General features: G+C 44.8%; 1 protein-coding gene across 2 annotated transcripts; it reads left to right on the forward strand.

Annotated features, from left to right (window-relative positions):
* Window positions 1-405: 405 nt before the first annotated feature.
* On the forward strand, window positions 406-23,333 carry TRIM14 (tripartite motif containing 14). 2 transcript variants are annotated; one of them, XM_039856060.1, is made up of 6 exons: window positions 406-708; window positions 2,552-2,647; window positions 11,243-11,353; window positions 14,611-14,773; window positions 18,026-18,118; window positions 19,933-23,333. In XM_039856060.1, the coding sequence occupies exons 1-6, from the start codon at window positions 493-495 to the stop codon at window positions 20,466-20,468; spliced, it is 1,215 nt and encodes a 404-aa protein (XP_039711994.1). In that variant the 5' UTR covers window positions 406-492; the 3' UTR covers window positions 20,469-23,333. The 2 variants fall into 2 exon arrangements, with proteins under 2 accessions (XP_039711994.1, XP_039711993.1); XM_039856059.1 differs by having other exon boundaries at window positions 413-708; window positions 11,120-11,353.
* Window positions 23,334-23,652: the final 319 nt, after the last annotated feature.

The raw sequence follows: 23,652 nt of genomic DNA on the forward strand, positions 1-23,652 counted from the left end.
CTTTTCTCCAATGGTCTTTCCTTCAAAACAACCCCTCCCAACTTCCTTTTTTCTATAAAATAACATTCCTCTCCTTTGTTTACTGGACTTTAGTATAGTTTTTGCTGTAGCTTGGTTGTCCTGAATTGCAATTCTGCTATTCTCAAGTAAATCCGTTTTGCTGGTAAAATAACTGTCTTTTTTTTTTTTTAAGGTCTGCAGGAACAAGCCCCCATTTCTGCTGTGGCACCTCTAGGCCAGACACAAAACTGGCTACACCAGGCCTGAACCCTCAGCACTGATTAAAAACTGCAGGAGCACGTGGTGCAGGAGAGCACCCTGTTTATCAAGAGGGTGATGATGCAGCCACTGCCCCCTGACCGCAGTGCACTGCGATCCTTTCATCCCATAGCTGGGCTGGCCCGCCCCGTCCCGCCCCACCGAACTGGTTTCATTTTCCCACCAGAGCTCCTCCTGCACTGCGGCAGCCCCAAACTGGGGGAGTGGGGTTGAATGGCGAATGCAGCCGGGCCGAGCGGAACATCTAAGGGGCCTGGCCATGTGGAGTCGGAGAACTCGTATGGCTTGCGCTGTCCGGAGCACGACGACCGCGTCGCCGAGCTCTTCTGTCGCCGCTGCCGGCGCTGCGTGTGCACGCTTTGCCCGGTGCTGGGCGCGCACCGGGGACATCCCGTGGGCCTGGCGTTGGAAGAGGCGGTACACGTGCAGGTGGGGACGCGGGGGGCGCACGGCGGGGAGCGAGCCCGGGAGCAACGGTCGGGGAGGGGCGTGCCTGGGGTCCAACTGCCTGTTCCCGTTAGTACCGGAAACCCCAAAGCAGCTGGCAGTCATCCGGGCGGCCGACCTATTTTTCAGAACCAGAAACTGAGGCCTAAGGAAGGGCCAAGGTGAGCCAAGGCCAGAGTTAACATTCGAAAGAAGTAGGTTTAGGAGTGAAAACTTGGGAAGCCCCTGCTGGTACCCAGATACCCTTGGCCTCGTTCACTATGGCAGGTCCACCACACTGCTCTTGGGCTGGAAGAAAATCTGCCTTTTAACAAAGATGAAAAGTCCTCCCTATTGGAAAACTGCCGTGTAGCCTGGAAAGCCACACGAACATCTCTGGGTTTCTTTCCTGGAATTCACAGGCGGGGACTGTGGACGGCCTGACTGTGCTGGGAGCAGCCGCAATTGTCATCCCCACCCATCAAGCTCTGCGCCCCCTCCCCCCACATAATTCCATTCCAGCCGCATAACAGCTGGGTGGAAGCTAGAACAGCCATTTTACGGACAGGAGAAGGAAGGCTCTTGAAGCAGAGGCAAGTCTTGAACCCAGTACTCCACCAGACAGACTGCTCCCCACGGAGCCCATTCTCGCCTGGAAGTCCTCACCCTTGCTTAATCGTAATGGTGGCGGTTAATCGTAATAGTGGCGGGGGCTCTTGACTCTTGTTCCAGGCTTGCGGACTTTTTGCCCTGTGACTCCGGTCACATCCCTCTGCTTCTCTGAGCTAGGCAGGCCCTCCCGTCTCTGACAGACTTTAATTCTACAACTAACACCTCCAAGAAGTCTTCTGTGATTCACCTTTCCCGTGCATGGCACGACTTGACACTATCGCGTGTGACACCTTGGAGCTTCAAGGTGATAACAGGCCCTGTGAGGGCCAGTCGAGCAAGTGGAGTCCTGGGTTCAAGACTTGCCTGTGCCTCTAAAGTCTTCCTTTTTTTATCTATAAAATGGCTGTAACAATAATAACTCCTCAAAAGGCTGTTTTCCAGAGTTAATAGCAGTGCTATCCAGAGATATTGCTTGTGGGTCTCAAAGATAAGTCTGCCCACCTAACTATGGGTAACCATCTTGTATCCACACTCACCTATTTGTTTATCTGTCATCCATTAATTCAGCACATACCTCCCTACCATGAGTCAAGGAATCGATCGATTCTTCCCTTACTTGGAGGAATTCTCTAGCTGGTAAGGAGAGAACAGTGAAAATACAGTACGATAAGTATTGTAACTGGGACACTTGAGGCAGTGGTCAGTGGGAGCCACATAGAAGACAATGTGAGCCAGGGACATGAAACCCATGAAGACTTCCTGGAAGAGGTGCCATTAGAACCGGCCTTGAGGGAAGAGTGGAATTTCACCAAGTACCAAGATAGGAAAAATATCCAGTGACTGGAAGGCACAGGCACAAGGCTCAGCACATAATAGGTGCTCAGTTAATATTCAATCATAAGTGAATGCTCTTCACCTATTCTCAGGCTGCTTGCCTTAAGGTCCTATTTGAGGGACAGGAAAAGCAGGTCACGAACAGGATTGTCCTAGAAAAAAAGGGTGAAAGGCATCAAAGCTTGAAGAATCCCTAATGTGGGCCCCTGAGAACCAGAGGGGCCCTAGTTCTAGCTCATCCTTCAGCTTGCCACTTGACTTTGGGCAAGTCAACTCACCTGCCGAGTCTCAGGTACCTCAGCTGAAACACAACACAAGGATGGGAAGAGATGATCCCTGGGAAGCCTTGTTATCTTGAAAATGACATTAAGACTTTCCCCCTTAACTCTTTTACATACAGAAATTCATCCAAGAATGTTTAAAGCAGCTGGCAGCCAAGAACCAGCAGCAAGTTGGCAACAGAAGGCAGATAGAAGATACTGCTGAGCATCTCAAGGCAAGTAGACATTTCTTCCTTGTTCTCATTGGGATGTTCACATTTCTCCTCGGACACAAGGTTCTCCCCAATATGGAGCCAAAGAAAAATAAAAACCACCTTCAAAGGGGCAGATCAAATTTAGCCGGGTCAAGGGCTTCTACAATTTGGGGGGCCCTTTTTGAGCATTAGAACACAAAATTAAGTACAAGACCATGAAGGGGTCATGCTAGTGAGGGGCCTAAGGCTACGGTTTTATTAGCTTTGTGGTGAGTCTGCCTCTGTCCAGAGCCCTAGCCTTGCCCGGTAACAACTCACAAAATGGAGGAACAGCCTTTTCTCCCGCCATCCCCAAGGCCATTCTCTTGAAGGGACTAGTCCTTCATCCCCGCACACCTTACACAAAGCAAAACTCAGCTTAAGGAACATAAAATAGCCTTTAGGTTTCACTGCTATGGTGAAAGAAAGTAAATAAGGTATAAATATATTCCATAAATATTTTCTTTCTTCAGGCTTATCCTTTCATCACGATGTTTATTTAAATGGATTATTTTGTGGGTTTTAAATGGGAAGTCGGGCTGATGTCATGAGCTGCCATGTTGGGAAATGATATTCAGTCTCTAGGGGCCTTTTTATGTGAACTCGGCCATTCCCTTCTCAATCTCAGCACCCCCTCCTCAAAGTGAGACCTGGGGCAGGATGCCCTCCCCGGGCCTGTCCTGCTGAGAGCTCTGTGAACCCCTGACTGACCACCACAAGTCAGGCATGGAGACTGGCCTTGACCATAGGAGAAGCTGGCACCCAGGTCTCCCTGAGGCCAGGCCCACAGCAGAGTGCAGATGCAGAGGCCCATGCCAGGCCACAGAACTGGCTCCATGTTTGCCCAACATCACTATCTGTAAGGTGACTACAGGCTCCAGTTCGCTGGGGACAGTTGTGGTTTATATCTGGCTTAATTATTAATAGTGTCCTCCATGTCTTCAAAAGCAGGACTCTAATCCCAGAGAGATAAATCAGTTGAAAAGGATTTGGGAACTGAAAGTTGGCACACCTGAAGGGATGGGGGAGGTGCTTTGGGCTGTTCAGCCAGAACAAGACTGGAGCACAAGTTCAATGTCTGCAAATCTCTGAGCAGATACAGAGTTAGGACCCATGTAGAGAGTCTAAGGGGGCAGGTTTCAGCTTAATCTAAGGTATTGTTTTCTTCTTTTACCTCCCCAACCTTCAAACTTTTATTTTGAAATAATTATGGATTCACAGGAAGGTACACAGAGATGTTTTATGTACCTTTCACCTAGTATTCTCCTAAAGTTACACCTTACCTAACTATAGTACAATTTCAAAACCAGAAAATTGAATGTGTGTATAAATTCTGTGTCAACTGATCATGTGTATAGCTTTAAGTAATCACCACTGTAATCAAAATACAGAACTGGTCCAAGAGCTACCTCATGCTACACCTTAATAGTCACCCCCACCCCTGCCCCCAACAATCCCTAACTCCTGGCAGTCACTAATTTATTCTTTATCTTTATAATTAGAGCATTTGAGAACGTCATAAAAATGGAATCATATAGTACATGACCTGAGACTTTTGTCACTCAACACAATGCCCTTGAGATCCATCCAAGTTGTTGTGCATGTCAATAGTTCATTTCTTTGTATTGCTGAATAACATTCCATCAATCCAGTAGCATGGATGGATATACCACATTTTTTAACCATTCACCTCTTCTGGGACATTTGAGTTGTTTCTGGTTTGGGGCTATTAACAAATGAAGCTACTTTGAACAATTGTGTACAGGTTCTTGCGTGGACATAAATTTTCATTTCTCTGGGATAAATGCTGAGGGTTAGTGCTGGGTTCTCTGGTACTTATATGTTGAGTTTTTTAAGAAACTGATAAATTATTTTCCAGAGTGGCTGTGCTGTTTTATATTTACACCAGTAATGTATGAGAAATCCACTTTCTCTGCATTCTTGTCAACACTTAGTATTTTCATAAATTTGTAGTTTAGCCATTCTGATAGGTGTGTAGTGATAGCTCATAGGGTCTTCATTTGCACTGTGGCTAGTGATGTTGACATCTTTTCATGTGCATATTTGCCATCTGTATATCTTTTTGGGTGAAAGATCTCCTTATATCTTTTACCATTTCCAGATTCAGTTGTTTCCTTACTGTTGAGTTTTGAGAGTTGGCTATATATTCTAGATAAGAGTCCTTTGTCAGATGTGGTTTACTAATATTTTCTCCCAGACTCTGTAGCCTTCTCTTTTCATAGTCTTAACAACCTTTTGCAGAGTGAACGTTTTTAATTTTGATGAAATACAGTTTATCAATTTGTTCTTTTATGTATTATGCTCTTGGCATCATGTCTAAGACCTCTGCCAAGCTCTAAGATTTCCTCCTTTTCCTCCTTTGTTTTTTTTTTTTCTCAGAGTTTTGTAATTTTGCGTTTTACATTTAATTCCATGGTTCATTTCGAGTTAATTTTTGTGTAAGGTATGAGATTTAGCTCGGGGTTCTTTTTTTTCTAATGGATATCCAATTACTCCGACACCATTTCTCAAAAGACTGTGCTTTCTCCATTGAATTGCTTTTGTCAAAAATCAATTGACTATACTTGTGGGGGGGTATGTCTGGGTTCTCTATTCTGTTCCATTGATCCATGAGTCTATCCTTCTACCAATACCACACAATCTTGATTACTGTAGTTGAGAATAAGTTTTGAAATAATTGCTGCCTCCACTTTATTCTTCTTTTTCAAAATTATTTTAGCTGTTATAATTCCTTTGTCCTTTCATTTAAATTTTAGAATAATCTTGTTATATGTACAAAAAGTAGACTTTGTTGGGATTTTGATAGAAATTGTGTTAAACCTGTTTATCCAATTGGAAAGAATTTACATCGTTGCTAGGTTATCTTCCAGTCCATGAACATGATATAGCTCTTCATTCATTTAGATCTTTATTTTCTTTCATCAGCATTTTGTGATTTTCAGCTTATAAATCCTGAACATGTTTTATTAGACTTACACCTAAGTGGCCCTCAAGGTATTAACAAAAATGTAATTAGTGGTCAGCATTTTAAAGCTGAGAGTTATTTTATTTATATAAAAATTTAGCTGTAGAAAAGTAGGAAGATGTGGCTACTTTAGGCCTACATTCTCACATGATTACTATCATGAGAAGAGTACATGTTCCCCAGATGTCCTGCCTGACCACTGTCCTCACTATGTTACCAGCCTGTTTCCTGTGGGCATTTACATTTCTGGTCAAGAAGCAGATTTCTTAAAATTCAGCCATAATTCTACCACTTTAGGCCAACCATTACTCACATTTTGAGATTCTTTTTTCTGTACATGTATGTGCTTTTATATAGTTTGAGACATGTTCTACATAGAATTCTAGTATAGAATTCCCCAGTCTGGAGGTGAGGCAATGTTGTTTGTTTTTTGTGTGTGTGACTTGCCATGTGAATCATCATCTTGCCTTTAGTAGGTATTTTCCGTGATGTTCCACATGCCCTGGGTTGTGAAAGTGCCCCTCAGAGCACTGTGGCATGAGCAACCACAGGGGACTCTTTGATTTTCAGTAGTTCCAGACTGGTTGCCATGTGAATTTTTTTAGTTTTGAGGTTCCATGAATTTTGACTCCAGGCATGTTATTTGGTTTGTTTGTTTTGCTAGTGACTCTCTTTTCGTCCATGACCCTGGATGGGATGACAAGATTCCTTGGCCCTTCCCCGGGAGAGTAGATAGAGCTTTCTGGTGCCTAGTTCATGGATGGAGCAGCTTTCTGTGACTCTCGCTTGATGCAGGTGGCCCCCTTCCCACTCTCAGCTGGTGTGAGGCCAGACAAAGGAAGGAGGTGATATTAGCAGAGTGCATGGTCCAGGTCCACCTAGGCAGGAGCTAGAACCAGAGCAGTCATGTCCTGTGGGAGCAAGAGAGTGGAAGGGACTAGAGGGTGCAACCATTCATGGAGACACTGGTGGGAGACACATACCCTGGTTGTTCCCTTCCCCTCACCCTCTGACCTCCCTCTAGTTCCTCCTCGCATTGACCACACTCAGCCTGAAGGAGGATCCCTGCCTGCAGGAGTCAGTCCCTTCTCCCTACAGAGCAGAGCTGGGGAAAGACAGGAAATGGGCCTGAGGCACATAGGCCTACACTGGCGCCCTGGGGAGTATATAAACATGCTTGGTTCCTGGCTCTGTGCCATTCCCTGTGACCCACCAGAGCTGTAAGGAGTGAACCACAGCATGGGATCGGGGACCAGCGGGATCAGCCTTTGCCAGACTGAGACTAGGAAGACAAGGACTCAGCCAGGCCTTGCTGTTGACCCTGACAATGCCACTGGTCTCTGTCATCCTGCTGGGCATGGCCATTCTTCTGCCTCCTCATGGAGGCCACTGCCACCTTTCAGAGAGCATGGATATCATAGCTAATGTGGCCTGGGCAGGGTTGGAGCGTGCACCCCTTCCCTGGTGGGATGCCCCTGAGAGGCGCCCAAAGCACGATTGTCCGAAGTCATACAGAGTTTTCAGCAAAACAGCACTTTTCATTTTCCTCATAGGCTTCTCCCCCTCCAAGGGACCAGATGGGCCTCCAGGGGCCTTGGCAGAGCGGGAGTCACATAGCTGCCTGCACTCCACATGTAAAATCCCTCACCCTCCCATGCCCAGGGCTTCATCTCTGCTCAAGTTCCGTCTCTCCTAGGACCTTCCTCATCTAGATTGTGTCAGGCCCTCACCCAGCCTCAGCCCCGTCCAGCATGTCCAAACCCCAGTCCAGTTCATTCTGGGATGCAGTTTCACTTTGAACCAATACAGCCTAAACCAGACAGCATATTTCCTTGCTTTGTTGCCAGAATTCTCTCTCTCCCCCTCTTTTGTTGGTTATTTTTATTTTTTAACCGTATTGCACAATCAGCTTCATATGTTTACACCTTAAGTTTTCTTGTGGATGTTGTCAAACAGTTATAACAATGTGTAGTGCCATTAAGCTTATTTTGTATATTCTTCTTTACAGAGTGGATCTGTAGAAACTGTTTGGAACATAGCTTGGTCGGGAGGAGATATTGGGTAGTGGCTCTCTTGGTCTCTACAGAAAGGTCCTCTATTTACATACGCTACCTCCAAAATGTGTTCATAAATGAAGGGTTTGGGACACATTTTTCTTTCCTTCGTTTGGCCATTCAACAAAGATATTTTGAGTCCAGGCTCACTGACCTATAGAAACCATGTGGCTAATATAGACTAATTCCCAGACTAGCCCAAAGCTGATTTAACTTACATGGCATGTAGCGATATAAGCTAGCCTCAGAACCTAACCACTGCCTAGAACATTATATAGGAAACACAGATTTTGGGAAGCCGTCCCTTAGATCCTGCTGCACCACACGTTCCTGCCCCACTAAGGAGAGAACATGGCATCACAGGGGAGCCTGCCCATCCCATGCCTGCCCAGACGCCAGGCAGCAATCTCCGTGTGGGCCATACAGATGCTTGGGCTGAGGAAAGAGGCTGGCCTATGTTTGTTTGTTTGTTTTTTAAATGATTTTCTGTTTTATTTTTTCATCGTACTAGTAATACATGAACATATGCTCATTTTAAAAAATTTAAACAATACTATATTAGAACATAGTAAAGACTGTAGAAAATGCTAAGTGAGAGTTACCCTTCGCCATCCCCTCATCCCACATTTCTTCCCAAACATGACAACTAACAGACATTGTAAATGCACTTGCAGACATACAGATTCACATGTTTATACGCTATAGTTTTTGTTTTGTCATCTGTTATGTAATGCGATCATTCTACTGTATGTATTATTCTGCAACTTGCTCTTTTTCACATGGTTTCTTGGAGAATCTCCATGACAGGACATACACTACATTCTTTTGGTGTATGTTGTAAAATATACATAACATAAGTTACCATTTTAACCATTTTTAACTGTACGATTCAGTGGCGTTAATTACATTCATAGTGTTGTACAACTATTACAACTGTTTCCAAAATGTTTTCATTACCCTAAACATAAACTCTGTAACCGTTAAGAAGTTGCTTCCCATTCCCCTCTCGCCAGCCCCTAGTAACCTGTAATCCACTTTCCATCTCTGCAAATTTGCCTATTCTAGACATTTCATATAAGCAGAACCATACAACATTTGTCCTTTTGTGTCTGGCTTATTTTATTTAGCATAATGTCTTCAAGGTTCATCCATATTGTAGCATGTATCAGAATGCTGCATTCGTTTTAATCACTATATATTATTTCATTAGGTGAATGCAGCATAATTTATACAATAAACACGTATTTCCCATACTGAAAATTTTGCCCAACTTTTCTCTATCACCAACAATGCTGTAGTGAGCATCTTGGCACACATATCTTTGTGTACATGTGAAAACATTTTCCAGGATCAATTCCTATAAGAAAAACTGCTGCCTCAAAGAATTTACACATTAAAAATTTTAATACTATCATCATCTAACAATGCAGTACCAACAGACACTACCACCTGCCCATCCACACACCCTTACAGATTCCGATATTATTCATCAGTTAAAATTCATCCAGTCTGATGGCCAGAAAATACTTCCTGATTACACTGCTCACTTCCTTGATTGGGAGGCTGAGCTTCATATATCTGATGGCACTTGCATATCTTTGGCCCGTTTTAAAATTGAATGATTTCTTTTTTCTTACTATGCGTTATAGATAATTAACCTATGTAGTTTGTTACCCATCATGTGGCATGACTCTATGTTTGCTATCTGAGTTTTGGTTTCCTCTTACGGAGTGAACAGTTCACTCTTAATAATTTCTTAATAATTTGAAATGACACCATTTCTCCTCCCAAATTTAAAAAAATAATTTAAATAAATTTCACTCTAATAGATTTTTTTTCATGTATAGTGCTTAAATCAGTTTGGAATTTCTTTTTTTGTTGTTTGTTCACCTTTTATTGTGGAAAACCTCAAACATACACATGTATTTAGGAACAAATTCCAGACATTTCATTTCATCTGTAAAAGTTTCAGTATATTATCTCTACAACATAAGACCTTGTTTTTAAAACTACATAACCATAGTATCATCATCCCACCTATGAAAATAATAGTTCTTTAAAATCATCAAATCCAATCAATGGTCACATTTCCAATTATCTTATAAATGTCACATTTTATTTGTTTGAATTAGGAATGAAATAAAGTGTTCAAAATCCATTTGTTTGATGTATTTCTTTTTTTTTTTTAATTTTCAGTTTTTTATTCAGGTGTGAAAGAAGCAGTCTCTTGATATTTTCATATGTATTCACAAAGCCTGATATCAAACATTGTTCTGCAGACTACTAGGGAATATTCTGCTGTTGCGGGGTGATGTCTTGGATTTCTACCTACTTGTATGGCTTGTTCATCTGGATCCCAGGCGATTTTTCCTTGCTGCTTGCTACTTGTTTCCATCACAACTTTGATTTGGTCGCCAGAGGGATAAACAGAGCCTCTATCATCTGCGCCATTTTTTTTCCTCCTTGATATATTTCTTGAGTTGATGATTCACATGTTCCTCTGTCTTCTATATGTCCTCTAAATTGGATCTTTTATTTAGATCTAGAGACTTGATCAGATTCAGCTTCATATTTGTTGGCAAGACTACTTTGTAGATGGGTTTCTGTCTTAATTTATTTTTATATATGGTGTAAGGATCTAACTTAAAAATTTTTTTCGAATACATGGTTAATTGCATGTTGTACCAATACCATTTATTGAACAGTTCACTCTGTTTTCTTAATAATTTGAAATGACACCATTATTATACACATACATACATATATATATATTATATATATATATATAATATATATACATATTCTTTTCTAAACTCTGTTCTTGATTATTTTGTCTATGCCTAAGCTACATGGTTTAAACTCCTGTAGCATTATGGTTTGTTTTGCTATCTAATAAGGTAGCTTGTCCTTCATTGATCTTTTTAAAGCAATTTTTGGCTTTTTTTGTGCTTATTGTCCCCCATGATAATGTAATATTTGTTTAATCTGCATGTTAAGACTTTTGTTGGAGCTATATCCAATTCATAGACTAATTTGGTAACAAATAGCATCTTTATAGTAATGGATCTTCCCAGCCAAGGTTATGGTTTTTTTCTTCCACACATTCAGAATTTTTTTTTTTATGTCTTTCAGTACAGTTTTATACTTTATATTTTCTTCATCTTGTTTCTACAGTTCTTGTTAGGTTTATTTTTAGATTTTTTTTTATTTTTTTCACTATTTTAAAAGAGATTTTTATTTCTCCATGCATTTTCTAACTGATTATGGCTGGTATTAAGGAAAGTTTGAGTTTTATAAGTTGATGTTGTACCTGACTGGCCATCTTGCTTTTAGATGTATAATAGCTTTTTCATGTTGATTATTCTACATTTCCTGGTTGGCACTCATATAACCTACAACAGGTTTTCTTTTTAGGCTCATGCAGAGTCAAGTAAAACCTGGCTGACGGAGAAATTCAGTGAACTCAGATTACTACTTGATGAAGAGGAAGTGATGGCCAAGAAATTCATTGATAAACACATGCAGCTTACCCTCCAGGTGTACAGCGAGCAAATCAAGTCTTGTGGGGAACAAATCGACCTCTTGAACAGTCTCTCCAACAGAATCTGGAGTATCAGCCAGGAGCCCAGTCCTATACAACTGCTACAGGTAATGCTAGGTTTCTACCCTCATGGCTGCCACCGGCCTCCCACATTTCATCTTGGTTTCTGTGGCATTGAACCACAGAATTTACACACTGAATAAATACATAGAGAATTGTCCTTTCAGCACATAGACTTTCTTGGCACAAGTGGTTAGAAAATATACATTGTTAGGAAGATAATATATATCTTAGATTAATGAAATAACATTTACAGCCACCATTTGTAAGGGCCTCTGTGTTCCAAGCACTTTATGTATCTTATCTATAATATTTACTAGAACTCTGCAAAGTAGAATTCTTACCCCATTTTACTAATGAGTAATTGAGGCTCAGGGAGGTGAAGTGACTTTTCTGAGATCACATAGCCGGTAGGTGGCAGGCAGCCCTGGGATCAGAGCCCAGGTCTGTCTGACTCTAAAGCCACAGGCATCATTGCCTGGCCCTCTACCTAGATAGTCTTCAATGAGACACCCCTCCTGGAAAGGCAAGTGTCCTGTCAGCTACTGAGCAGACCTCAAGAGCTGAGTTACAGTTGGTTCGTGGTGCTTCTTGGCCACTGGTTTCTGTTGGAAACTATTACCTTATACTGAAGAAGAGTCTAAGAAATAGCCCCTGTGATGTTCATGCTACACTCAGTGAAAGCATGTGTTGAGGGTGGTGTTCCTGTCTTCAGAGAACTGTGGGAGAAACTCCTCTCTCCTGTCAGTGCTCCTGTGCAGTCACCTGTGCACCTGGATTGCTTTCCGCTCATGTCACTCTTCCTGTATCCTTCTTTTCCATGGCTTCTGGGAAGCTTAGAGCCAAATATGTTTCAAATAGCTCAGCTAAGACTTCGTGGCATACATTTTATGCCTCATCTCACTCCGGCTTCCAGCTTACATTCTTATCCTGGTTTCCTCTTTGCTTCACTCTTCTCACTGTAAAGGAAAATCTTGCAGTATTAGATAACCTTTGTAAGATGCTTTAAAGGCTTGTGGGACAAGGCAAGTACAACTAAATAAAGGTGGCACTGAGTCTAACCACAGATTAGCACAGGCTCTGGCTGGAAAATAAGACAAATCAGTCAATATAAAACCAGTCAAGCCTGTCCCTGATAGTTATTTCCACTCTGTGCCTTTGTGTGACTTTAGTCAACTTAGCCTGGGTCTCATGTGTATTTACAACACAGCTCAAGCGAGCTAGCAAAGCATGTCCCAGAAATATCCAGTTCTGTATAGAGAATCAGAGAAGACTTCTAGAAGGACGTGATAGTAGAGCTGGATTGGGAGTATGAGGAGGAGCTCCCTGGGTGTATACAGAGGGACAAAGCCATATGCATGTGAGAGATGGCAGGCTGGAGAACCACTGGGGTTCACCCTGACTGGGCATGGGGCAGGGGTACAAGAGCAGGGCAGTTGGGAGATGCAGCTAGACAAGGAGGCCAGGGTTAGTTCATGAAGGGCCTTATGTGCTTGGCCATGGAGTTTAGACTTTGTGCTATAAAGAGATGGGAGCCAGGGAAGTGTTTTGAACTGAGGAATGACATGGTCAGGTTAATGCTTTAGAAGGGCCGCTTTGGTAATAGGTTGAAAGACAAGGTTGGCAAGCTAGGACTGGAGGCTAGAAGGGAAGTTAGGAGGAGGCCACAATGTCCAGAAGAGAGGTCATGGCGGGCTAGACCAGTGAAGGGGCAGACAGAAGGGGAGAAGAAGGCAGGTTTAAGAGGTGATTGGTGAATGAAAGTGGGAGAATCCAAGATGACACCTGGTTTCTGGCTTTAGATATGGGTGGCTAGGGAACTATTCTCTGAGTCTGCAAAGGCAAGAAGCAAATGTGCTCAGTTTCATTCATTCACTTATTGTAACCTAAATGTTTATCGAGAATCTAATATGTGTCAGACCCTGTGCTAGATGCTGGAGTTTGGGGTTATCAGGTGATGGCATCTGTGCTTCATCCCACTCCCCAGTCCCATCCCACCTATCTGCCCTCTGGGCCACCTTCCTGCCACCCCAGAGCTGCTCCCTGCCTTTCCTGCTAGTGCTCTGACTCCCAGGCCAGCTCTACTCTAGCCTTCTGGGTGTGACCTTAGCCCTGGTTCCCCACAAATTATATTTTTCCCCACCAAAATGAGGATGGACTCTAGACCTGTAGCTTCCTAGGCTGGATGGGGCTTGGGTATCATTCCACAGCCCCCCTCCCAAGGTTCAGCATCCAACCTGGTGAGCCTGCCTCTGCCCGACAGCTGAGTGCCATCCATCTGCCCATCCTGTCTTGGGCAGCACTGCTCACGAGCCAGGGCCTGCTCACCTAAGGCAGTCTGCTGTCTTCTAACTCATTGCCCAGGACAACTCTTCAGAAAGTGCAGACAGCATTCTTAGCGTCAAACGAGAGAGTCCACTCTAACTTTTAAGCAAGAAATGAGTTTATGAAAGAGTATCGGGCAGCTCACAGGATCTCCAGGAGGGCCAGGAAGTCAGGATGGAGATGAGGCAGCAGGAGGGAAGTCCAGGCCACAGCACAGGTGTGCCCCAGTGTAGACACCACCACCACTCTGCTCGGCAAGACATTGCAGCTCACACTGCGGACTCAGGGCGCCAGCCCCCAGAGCCTCCGCCACAGCTGTCCCCAAGAGTTACACACTGTTGTCAGTACTTCAACCTTATTTCCACGTCCAGGTCTTGGTTTGGAGGTGCCTTGTCACATGCCTGCCCCATGGGTGTGAAGGGGGCTGAGAGTACATTTTCTAGCTTCTATGTAGCAAAGCCACACTTAACACATGAAGAGTATGTAAAACGTGCTGTCCACACAGCAAACGGGACAAGTTCCTACTGTGGTGGCCATAACCCCTCAGGCGGCATTTCCGCTAAACTTCCAGGGACTCCTACTCCAGGAAAACTGGTACCTCATGCTTTTTGCCCCCTATACTTCAGGCAGGCCCCTGTCACATTGTCAAGCTTCAGGGCCCCTTAGGAGATGCTGAGCAGCTTAAAGGCGAGGCAGTCCACCTGCCTCCTTCTGCCACCAGTGCTAAAGCCATCACAGCGAAGACCTCAGTGAACATGGAAGGCAAGAAGGGGGGAATAGGGCCAGCATTAAAACCCAAATGCCACATCTCTTCCACCCTGGGGCCTTCTTTGTGGTCTCTCCAGGACCCCACTCCTGGATATGCAGCCTGGGCCGATCACAGGTGCCAGGGCACGGTGGGGTGGGGCCCATGCTTGCTGGCCTGGGTTTGTTCCTAGTGCTGAGGAGGAGCCACGCTGTCCCCCATGTGCCTTTACAGGAGTTCACAGCCACTGAGCGGGAGCTGAAGCAGCAGATGAGCCGAGAGGAGCTGTGCCACCCTGTGCCCCAATCATTTGAGCCCGTCAAGAGCTTCTTCAAGGGCCTCGTGGAAGCCATGCGGAGAATGTTACAGATGCCACTGGACGTTCGCCTGAAGGAAAGTAAGTCACCACGAGAGCAACTTTGTGTCCCTTCCCTAGTGACCTTTAACCCAGAAACAACTGAGAAGAGTGCCACGTGAATCATGTCTGTCCCACACAGAGGCCCTTGGTTGTGCGGTCAAAGGCCCCTGGGTTGGGCCCAGCCCCCCTTTCTGATGTCACCTCCTACCTCTCCTGAAACTGTGTCCTGCCATGCTTCTCTGCTCTGCCCCTCAGTTGCTCCTAGGATTCTGCCACACCTCCACATTGCTGCTCTGGGGTCCCCACTGGAATGGCCAGCTCCCCTTCTTCTTCCACCGCCTGGTCAAAGCCCACCGTCCCTGTCGGGCCAGCAAACCTGTGCTCAGCTGGGACGCCTTTCCACACCACCTTGGGCTCACTCCCTCTCCTGGCCATCTTCCCCTCTGCCCTTCCCCTCCAATATCTGCCCCATCTCCTGCCTGGGGGTGTTCGTGAACTGAATTCATGGACCCTGTCCCTGACTCTTACAAATGCCTGAAGGTCAAGAACCATTTTGGGTCCGGCTCTGAGGTTCCCACAGGGCCTGACGCAAAGAAGGTATCAGAAATATCTGTTCATTCATTCATTCATTCATTCATTCATCTCTGCTATTATGATTCATTCAGAACATTTATGGAGTCTCTATTATGTGCCAGGCATAGCTTCTGCCTTTATGGTGCTCAGTCTTTTCGGGGAAAGACAGATAACAAATAAATATATGTCAGTGATAAGAGCTCTGAAGAAAAATAAAGCAGGGTAAGGAGACTAGAGGGTGACGCAGGGGAGGAGCTATCTTATATGTGGAATTGGGGAAGGCCTCTCTGAGAAGGGGATGTGCGAACTGACTTGAAGGAAGCCTTCTGCAGGCTCTGCAGACCTGAGGGGCCGGAGAGCTGAGTGGTCATATGCACAATGTGGAGCCAGACTGCTGGGGGCCCTATCCCATGTCCACCACTTCCTAACCCTGCCATCTCTGGCAAGGCACCTAGCTTTTCTATGCCTCTCTCTCCAAACCCATAATATGGAGATGATAATACAGTGCCCCCTCACAGGGTTGTTGTAAGGATTAAATGAGTTCTTATCTGCCAAGTACTTAGAATGGTGCTCAAGCATAATAAGCACTATGTAAGTGTTAGCTATTATTGTTGCTGCTGTTATATCTGGGGGAAACGTCTCCTAGTTAGGAGGAAAAGCATGTGTCAAGGGCCCAAAGTGAAGGAAGAACCTTGGCACAGAAGGGGCCAGAGTGACTGGAGCACAGCTGGGGAGGGGAGCGTGGCGGGAGATGCGGTGGAGGAAGTTGGGAGCTTCCTTCTCAGACCGGAGCTGGCAGGGCAGTGCCTGCCCTGAAGTTCAGGAGACCAGGAAGAAAGGGATGGGAGGAAGCAAAGCAGAAATACTTCAAGCACCCACTGAGCACCTTCTGGGAAACGGAGAGAGGTGAGGCCAGGCCCTGTCTGCAGAGCTAGCTGATTTCATGAGGTAACAAAAGGAGACACAGCCAGGGGCCAAGAAAGGTCAGAGGAAGAAGAGAGTGATTCTGATGGCAAAAAATAATTACATCTTCTTGAAATGTAATTATTTTTTAAAAAATCAAATTAGATTTGTAGCAGTCAATATATCTCCATTAAAAAAAAATAGTCAAATAAAGAATAAAAAAGAACCTTAGCAGTCGGCCCCAGGAAGCTTTGGGCTTGTGGGTATCCAGTGAATGGGCATCGAAGCCTCCCCGCACCGCCCTTGGCAAGAAGATACTCAGATGGACCCGAAATGCACTTCACTCACATTTACATTCTCAGTGGTCCATTCCCAAAGAACTGTGGTGCCTGCTGAGTGCCTGATGACAGCTAACACTTGCTCTGTGCCAGGCATTGTTCTAAGCACTTTACAGAAATGCACCCAGCAACTCCTTCCCACCACCCTGTGTGGTATGTACCTTCGTGATCCCTATTTTACAGATGAGGAAGCGGAGGCTCAGAGAGATTAACTGCCGTGCCCTAGGTCATACATCTGGTAGAGATAGAGACAGAATTCAAACAGACTCTGGTCCTATGGTCGGTTTTGTCATCCCCTGGAGTCTGCTTTTTTCCAGGCCATCCCCCTCACCCATCCCCGATGAGGCTATCATTCTTGCTATCAGAGGTAATATGAGAGGTGCTGAGTCCCAGTCAGGACCCTAGGAGATGGGGGTCTTGCAGCACCACAGCACCACTGCCCTTCCAGGGCTCAGCCCCATTTGTTCCACAGACATTGCAGGTTCAATAGGCCAAAATGGAACCCAGCATTCCCCACCCCACCCGCTACTTCCCCAATCTGCTGCTGCTTGTCTCTGATCTGGTCTTCATTCCCCACTCCAGTAAACAGGTAAACCCTGGCACCTCTGCCACTGCGGTTTTTCCCGAGTCCAGCTCCTTTTCTACCCTTGCTGTCCCAGTTCAAGCCTGAGCCTCCCAACAGGGCCTCTGCCACCACTCTCACCATGCCCATCCATTCCTCACCAGAGCCAGCTTTGGAAGTCCTTCTGTTCATGTCTGTGCTACCTCAAGACACCTTTCATGGCTCCCCATAGCTGACATGCCACTCCAAGCACCTGCCCTTAATGTCTTTGCTTATGCTGTACCCTCTTGTCGGGAAAGGCTCCCATCCTTTTTCTTGATGTCCAAATCTTCCCACTCCTTTAGGTGTCAGCTGAGGTGATTCCCCCTCCATGAAGCCTTCCCTGAGCCCTTACACCTTCTCCGTGATCGAGAAGGTGAAGGGTGGTAGTTCAAGTGAGCCTGTTTCTCACTCCATTACTTGATTGACTGAGCTGTTAAAGATGGGACCACGGCTTGGGTTTCCCCCGAACTCCCTCTCACTTGAATGAGACATCACCGTGACCTTTCTAAGGACTCAACTTTAATTTCTTGTTTCCCATCTTTATCTTGGAATTTGCATTTCTGCCATCCTTGACTGTTAAATACATAGTTGATTCTCAGGATGGTCCTGGAGCCTGCCATCTCCTCCCTGTGTTCAAGGCTCACTCACACTGACCTGCCATTGCTGAATTACCTTCCAACACTGAAAAGTGCATTTCTTTTTAGATTTCAGCATTGTCTTGGAGTTTTCCTGTGACTGTGAATTTGCATTTCCTACCTTAATTTGCATGTGATTCCTGGGGAGAATCTCTAGTTTTGTAATATTTTTAGTATGTTTTATAATTTGTGCTGCTTGCATGAGCGCCACACACTCATTTCTCACAATTCATTACAGACATGAACTGCCAGCTCTCCAGCTCTTCCAGCACCAAGCTGGATTTCTTGTTGAAAACAAGCTTCTCACCAGAGCGATCACTCTTCTTAAAATGTAAGACCCCCAGAGTGGAGAGGTTCGGGTGTGTGGGCGAGTGGGGAGATATGGAGGCCCCCCTTTTTTCCTAAGAGACCCAACTTGTTTTTTAACGTTTATTACAGTTTTTAAATACAGAAATAATATATGTTCATTTTAGAAAAATAAGAAAACAAAGGAAAGCAAAATTTTATAAAAGACCATCACTCACGAATCATTGGAGAGCTTTGGAAATTCTTCTACTCATGTCTATACCCTAGTACTAATAGATAACTACTGTTATTTGCCCTTTTAGCTTTCTTTGGCATATCTATATATAATGTATATATTTTTTACAAACATGGTGTCCTACTATACATACCGTTTTGTAATATTTTCATTTACTGATATATTGTGAACATCTTTGTTGCCTTAAAAAATCACACAGGTAATGCATGCTTCTTGTAAAAATTAGTAATTACAGATAGACAAAAAGAAAATAATTGCCTCCTCCAGAGATATATGCTGTTAATTTTTTGACATATATTCTTTTGGACGTTTTAAAGGCATATATAGTTGTACAGATTTTTTTTTAAAGGATCATATTATAGATATTCTTTTGTAAGTTTTTTAATTTAACAGTATGAACAGTTTTTTACTTCAATAAATATTAATATTATTATTTTTTAAAAAGATGTACAATATTCTATTGAATGACTATGCCATATTTAGCCAATCTCATAATGTTGGACATTTAAGCTGCTTTACATTTTCCTTTCTATAAATGATGCTGTAATAACCATCTATTCTTGGACAGAAAATCCCAAATCTCAAATAATCTACAGATAAATTAGAAATACTAAGTGAATTTAGAACAGCTGCTGTAGTGTCAGCATCCAAAAATCAATCGTATTGCTATATATTGGCAATAAACAATTAGAAAATAAAATTTTTAAAAGTTATTTTCAGTAACACTTTTTAAAAACCAGGAATAAATCTAACAAAAGATGTATAAAGCCTCTCTACAGAAAATTCCAAAACATTACTGAGAAAACTGGCAGTATCCACTAAAATTTAACATCCACATACCCTACGGTCTAGACTTTTTTTGTTAAACTACATATGTGGGATAAAATCAATGAGAACTATTATTGAGAGTTTAATCTCTACCACCCTTCTTGAGGGCATTGGCAGTGTTTACTAAAGGCCTTAAAAACAATCATCCCTGTTGACTCAGCAATTCTTTTAGGAATATGTCCTAAAGAAATAATCAGATGCATAAAGATATAATCATATTAGTGTTCGCAAAATCTTTTCAAAAAGCCTAAATATTTTTTTAAAGTGGGGGGCGGGAGGGTTAGATTTAATTATAATACATCCATACATCAAAATCTTAGAGTCGCCATTAAAATGCTATTAGAATATTATTTGATGTGGTAAAATGTTCATAACACATCAATAAATTTTTTTAAAGAGATTATTCAAGAGCATGTATGGTATGATACCAATGTTAAGGAAAGCTATAAGCAGCAAGTAAAGAAAAAAATTAAAAGAATATACACCTATGTTAACAGTAAATGGGATTTCAAAATTTTTTAGAAATAGGCAAATTCCATGGTTCAAAATTCAAATGGTACGAGTGTACAATAAAATTTTCTCTCCTCACGTTCCCCAGCCACCTCCCCTGGGTTAAAAGAGTAGGTTTCCATTTCTCTGTGGGTGATTTCAGAATTTTCCCATTTTCTGTCGTGAACCAGAGGGATGGCAGGTGCTAAATAGGGTTGGTTTCCGGGGGGCGGGGCACGCTGTGGCCCCGCCCACCAGGCGTGCCCCGGTGTTCCCGCCCTCCGCAGACGCGCGCACGCCCACTCTGGATCCCGACACGATGCACGTGCGTCTGCGCCTGTCGGCCGACCGCCTAACGGTGCGCTGTGCCCTGCTGGGCCGCCTGGGACCTACGCCTGCGCTGCGTTTCGATGCGCTGTGGCAAGTGTTGGGCCGCGACTGCTTCGCCGCCGGCCGCCACTACTGGGAGGTGGACGTGCAGGAAGCGGGCGCCGGCTGGTGGGTGGGCGTGGCCTACGCCTCCCTGCGGCGTCACGGGGAATCAGCCGCTGCTCGCCTGGGCTGCAACCGCCAGTCCTGGTGCCTCAAGCGCTATGACCTCGAGTATTGGGCCTTCCACGACTGTCAGCGCAGCCGTCTGCAGCCCCACCACGACCCCGACCGGCTGGGCATCTTCCTAGATTACGAGGCTGGTATCCTCTCCTTCTACGACGTTTCGGGCAGCATGAGACACCTGCACACTTTCCGCGCTGCCTTTCAGGAGCCGCTCTACCCGGCCCTGCGGCTCTGGGAAGGGGCCATCAGCATTCCCCGGCTGCCCTAGAGGCTGAGACCAAAGCGACTGCCCTAGGTCTCTAAGGCCCTGGTCTCACCCGACTCAGATGTGTCTGAGCACCCCCATCGTCTACAAGCCATGCCTTGTGCTTTAACTTCCTCTCCAGGGCTAGTCTCAACCACACCCTAAAGACAGTTCCGCTGCTGCTGCTGCTGCTGCTGCTGCTGCTGCTGCTGCTGCTGCTGCTGCTGCTCCTCTCATCAGATCTTCCCACCAGAGCACTTGTACTACACTGCTTTTAGTCCAGGTTCCTGAAAAGACACGTCTGCAGGTGAGCCCTAAGCATCCTGACAAGTTACAATACATTGTCCTTAACCTCAGACCGCCTCCCTCATACAGCATCCAGAACCCCCTCGCACATAGTAGGTGCACAATAAATATGTGAATGAATGAGAGTCACCCAGCCCTGACTCTGTGCAATGTCCTTTGGATCTGCTGCCTCCTCTCCACTCTACTTTAGCTTGTCCATGTCACCTCCCTTCAGAGTAGTTTCAAGAGCCTCTTAATAGCTCCTGGCCTAAACCCTCTCCCATTCTCCTCCACTTATAGCCTGAGTGATCTGCCTAAAACCTCGACCTCTCAGAAATATGAAGAGGTTCCCAAGACTGGGGGGTCGGGGGGGCGGGTGGTGGGTTGCGGGGGAAGCACTTCACCTCACTTTAGCATTCAAGGCTTTTCTAGTCTGCCCCTCCTCAGCTAGCCCCTACTGCTCTTTTCAGAGACTCTCGATCAGAACTGTGTGTCACCTAGTTCCACCTCTGCGCCTTAAGCTCTGTCCTTCTCTGGTGCCTTATACACATTTATATAAGAAAGCCCTTTCTTCTTCTTTGCCTGTCTCAGTCTTCCCCAGGCTTATCTGCCCCCAAGGAAGTCTCCCCAAGCCACAAGAATCTCTATCAGAGTCACAAACCTGGAACCTATCTTTCCAACTAGTTTGGAAGCTTTCTAAGGGCAGCTATGTCCTGTACTCCTCCACCCTGAAATATTCAGTAAGTCCTTTCCTTCCCACGCTGTGAGATTGAATGATCAGCAGCAAGCTATTCTTGACTCAGAGCAACTGAGCTGGGAGAGCCTCACAGATCACCCAGCCTGACCTCACTATACATTTGGAGAGACTAAGGTCCTGAAAGAACGTTGCTTCAAGTCACCTGTGGTGATAAAGGGCTAGGCCACACCCTAGCTCCTAGGCAAGTGTCTGAGTTGCCCCTTGGCCCAGCCCTTCAGGCCCAGCCTTCAACCTGGGAGATAGTACTGCTTATTTATTTCTCAGGGGATGTTGGGAAGAAATCAGGTGACCATTGCTAAGCAACCACGGGCAGTTTTCCCACTCTCCTAGAATTAAAAGGAGCTATGAGTGGGGTTTGGGCAGCCCAGACACCATAAGCTCCTCAGATCCCTTAGATCCAAATGTTACCGAGGAAACCCAGAGAGCCCCATTTTCTGGAAAGAATTGACAGTAAAAATAGAGCAGGCCAAACCAACACGACCTCACAGGGTGGCCAGCACCTCTAGCAGGGAGGGAAAGGCCTCTTTCCAGGGCTTCTGTCTCAGTTCTGAAGGTTCAGGTTTGATTTGTCAAATTCCATGGACAGTTTTTAAGTTATACTGTATTAAAAGTATCTTGTTAGATGCTCGGCAGGAGGGCAGTGGTAGGGTGAGGAAAACGCAAAGGTGAATCTCCCATGTCATTTAAACAGACTCTCAGTGCATCAATTTGAACCTTATAAAACAAATTTACAATAGTTTTTGACCTAAAAATGGCAATTTCACATGGGGCAATCTAATACAAGTAGAATGCAAGGCAGAAGGGACCTCAGAAGTGCTTTTAGTTCTAACTAAATCATTTAAAACTCTAGCTTGGATAGATGTCTAAGCACTATGGTCTAGGAATCCTGAAAAAAAGGCAAATTAATTCTACTGGGGATGGCACAGAACTGAATTCAGGCAGAGGGCATTCCTGGCAGAGGACGAGGCGTACACTTGACCCTACATCTCTCTTCATCCCTGCAAATCAAGACTTGTTCCCAGACCCACAGCCACAGGGGCCTGGTAATAACAGCCCTTGCTCTTTAGTCAGACACTGTTCTAATGCTTTACAGCTATTAACTCAATCTGATCCTCACATCATCCCTGGGAGGTAGAAAGTTATCCCAGTTTTACACACGGCAGAATTGACACACAAGTCACACAGCTAATGGTGAAGCTGGTGTCTCTGCTCATGTCTACCAGGCCATAGTGTTTGGGCAGGCAGCAGGCCTCTCTCTCAGTAGGCCTGTAATGCTTTGCTTTGTTTCCTCGTTACTCTCTGGTACCCAAGTCTACCTTTGCATTTCCTTCTTTGGGCTCTGAGATGAGTTCTTACACCCAGAAGGGGTTTTGAGAGTAGCTAGACTATCAAATTTATCAAATACCAACTCTGTGCCAAGGCCTGTGCTAGCCAGAAAACGGCAGTTTTGGTCCATAAACAATTGTGACCTTCACTTTTCACTTCTTGGAACATCTGTAAAATGGGGGTAATGACTCTCCCTACCAGTGCTGTGAGTCTCAAATTGCCTTAAAAACCGTAGAGCTGTGCCATGCAAGGATGTATGAGCGTCCCTAGCGGAGTCCCTGTCATGCTCATGCTGAGATAATTGATAAGCCTAGCTGCCATCTGACGGCAGCAGGAGCCTCCCTGAATATTCTCAGCAGACGACTGAGCTTCCTTGGGGTCCATTAGTGATCACTTGCGCTTTCAGATTTGAATTTGTAGAATTTATTGATACAGCAAATTGCTTACAGATATGTTCAGATGACAGCAATTTTCTAATGTGCAGTTTGTTTTTAATAAAATATGAATTTTGTCCCTTTTAACCATGGTCTTCATTGGGAGTTAATGTTGCTTCATGTACACAGCACTGAGGCCTGGATGGGGCCTTGCTCATTTTTCACCTTCACAATTTTCTTGCGGCGGTCAGCTGGCCCCTGATTGAGTGTCTGCAGTGATGGGGACTTCTCCACTTCTGAAGATAACCCACTAAGTTCTTGCTTATGTGGAAATAAACCCTGCCCCTCAGCCATTCCTATCCCAGATAACGTTATGTAGGTTTTGGCATCTTTGTGACCATCCTTTACCAACGCTGAAGCCACCTGAGTTCCCAGATTGAATGGGATAGTATTGCAAATCAGCCCT

This window comes from Pteropus medius, unplaced genomic scaffold, assembly GCF_902729225.1.
Source record: "Pteropus medius unplaced genomic scaffold, Ma_sr-lr_union100, whole genome shotgun sequence".
NCBI lineage: Eukaryota > Metazoa > Chordata > Mammalia > Chiroptera > Pteropodidae > Pteropus > Pteropus medius.

Coding starts and splice junctions, on each gene's coding strand:
- TRIM14 (XM_039856059.1), top strand. CDS start 493: ATGGCGAATGCAGCCGGGCCGAGCGGAACATCTAAGGGGCCTGGCCAT. Junction 709..2,551: donor AAGAGGCGGTACACGTGCAG/GTGGGGACGCGG, acceptor TTTTACATACAG/AAATTCATCCAAGAATGTTT. Junction 11,354..14,610: donor GTCCTATACAACTGCTACAG/GTAATGCTAGGT, acceptor GTGCCTTTACAG/GAGTTCACAGCCACTGAGCG.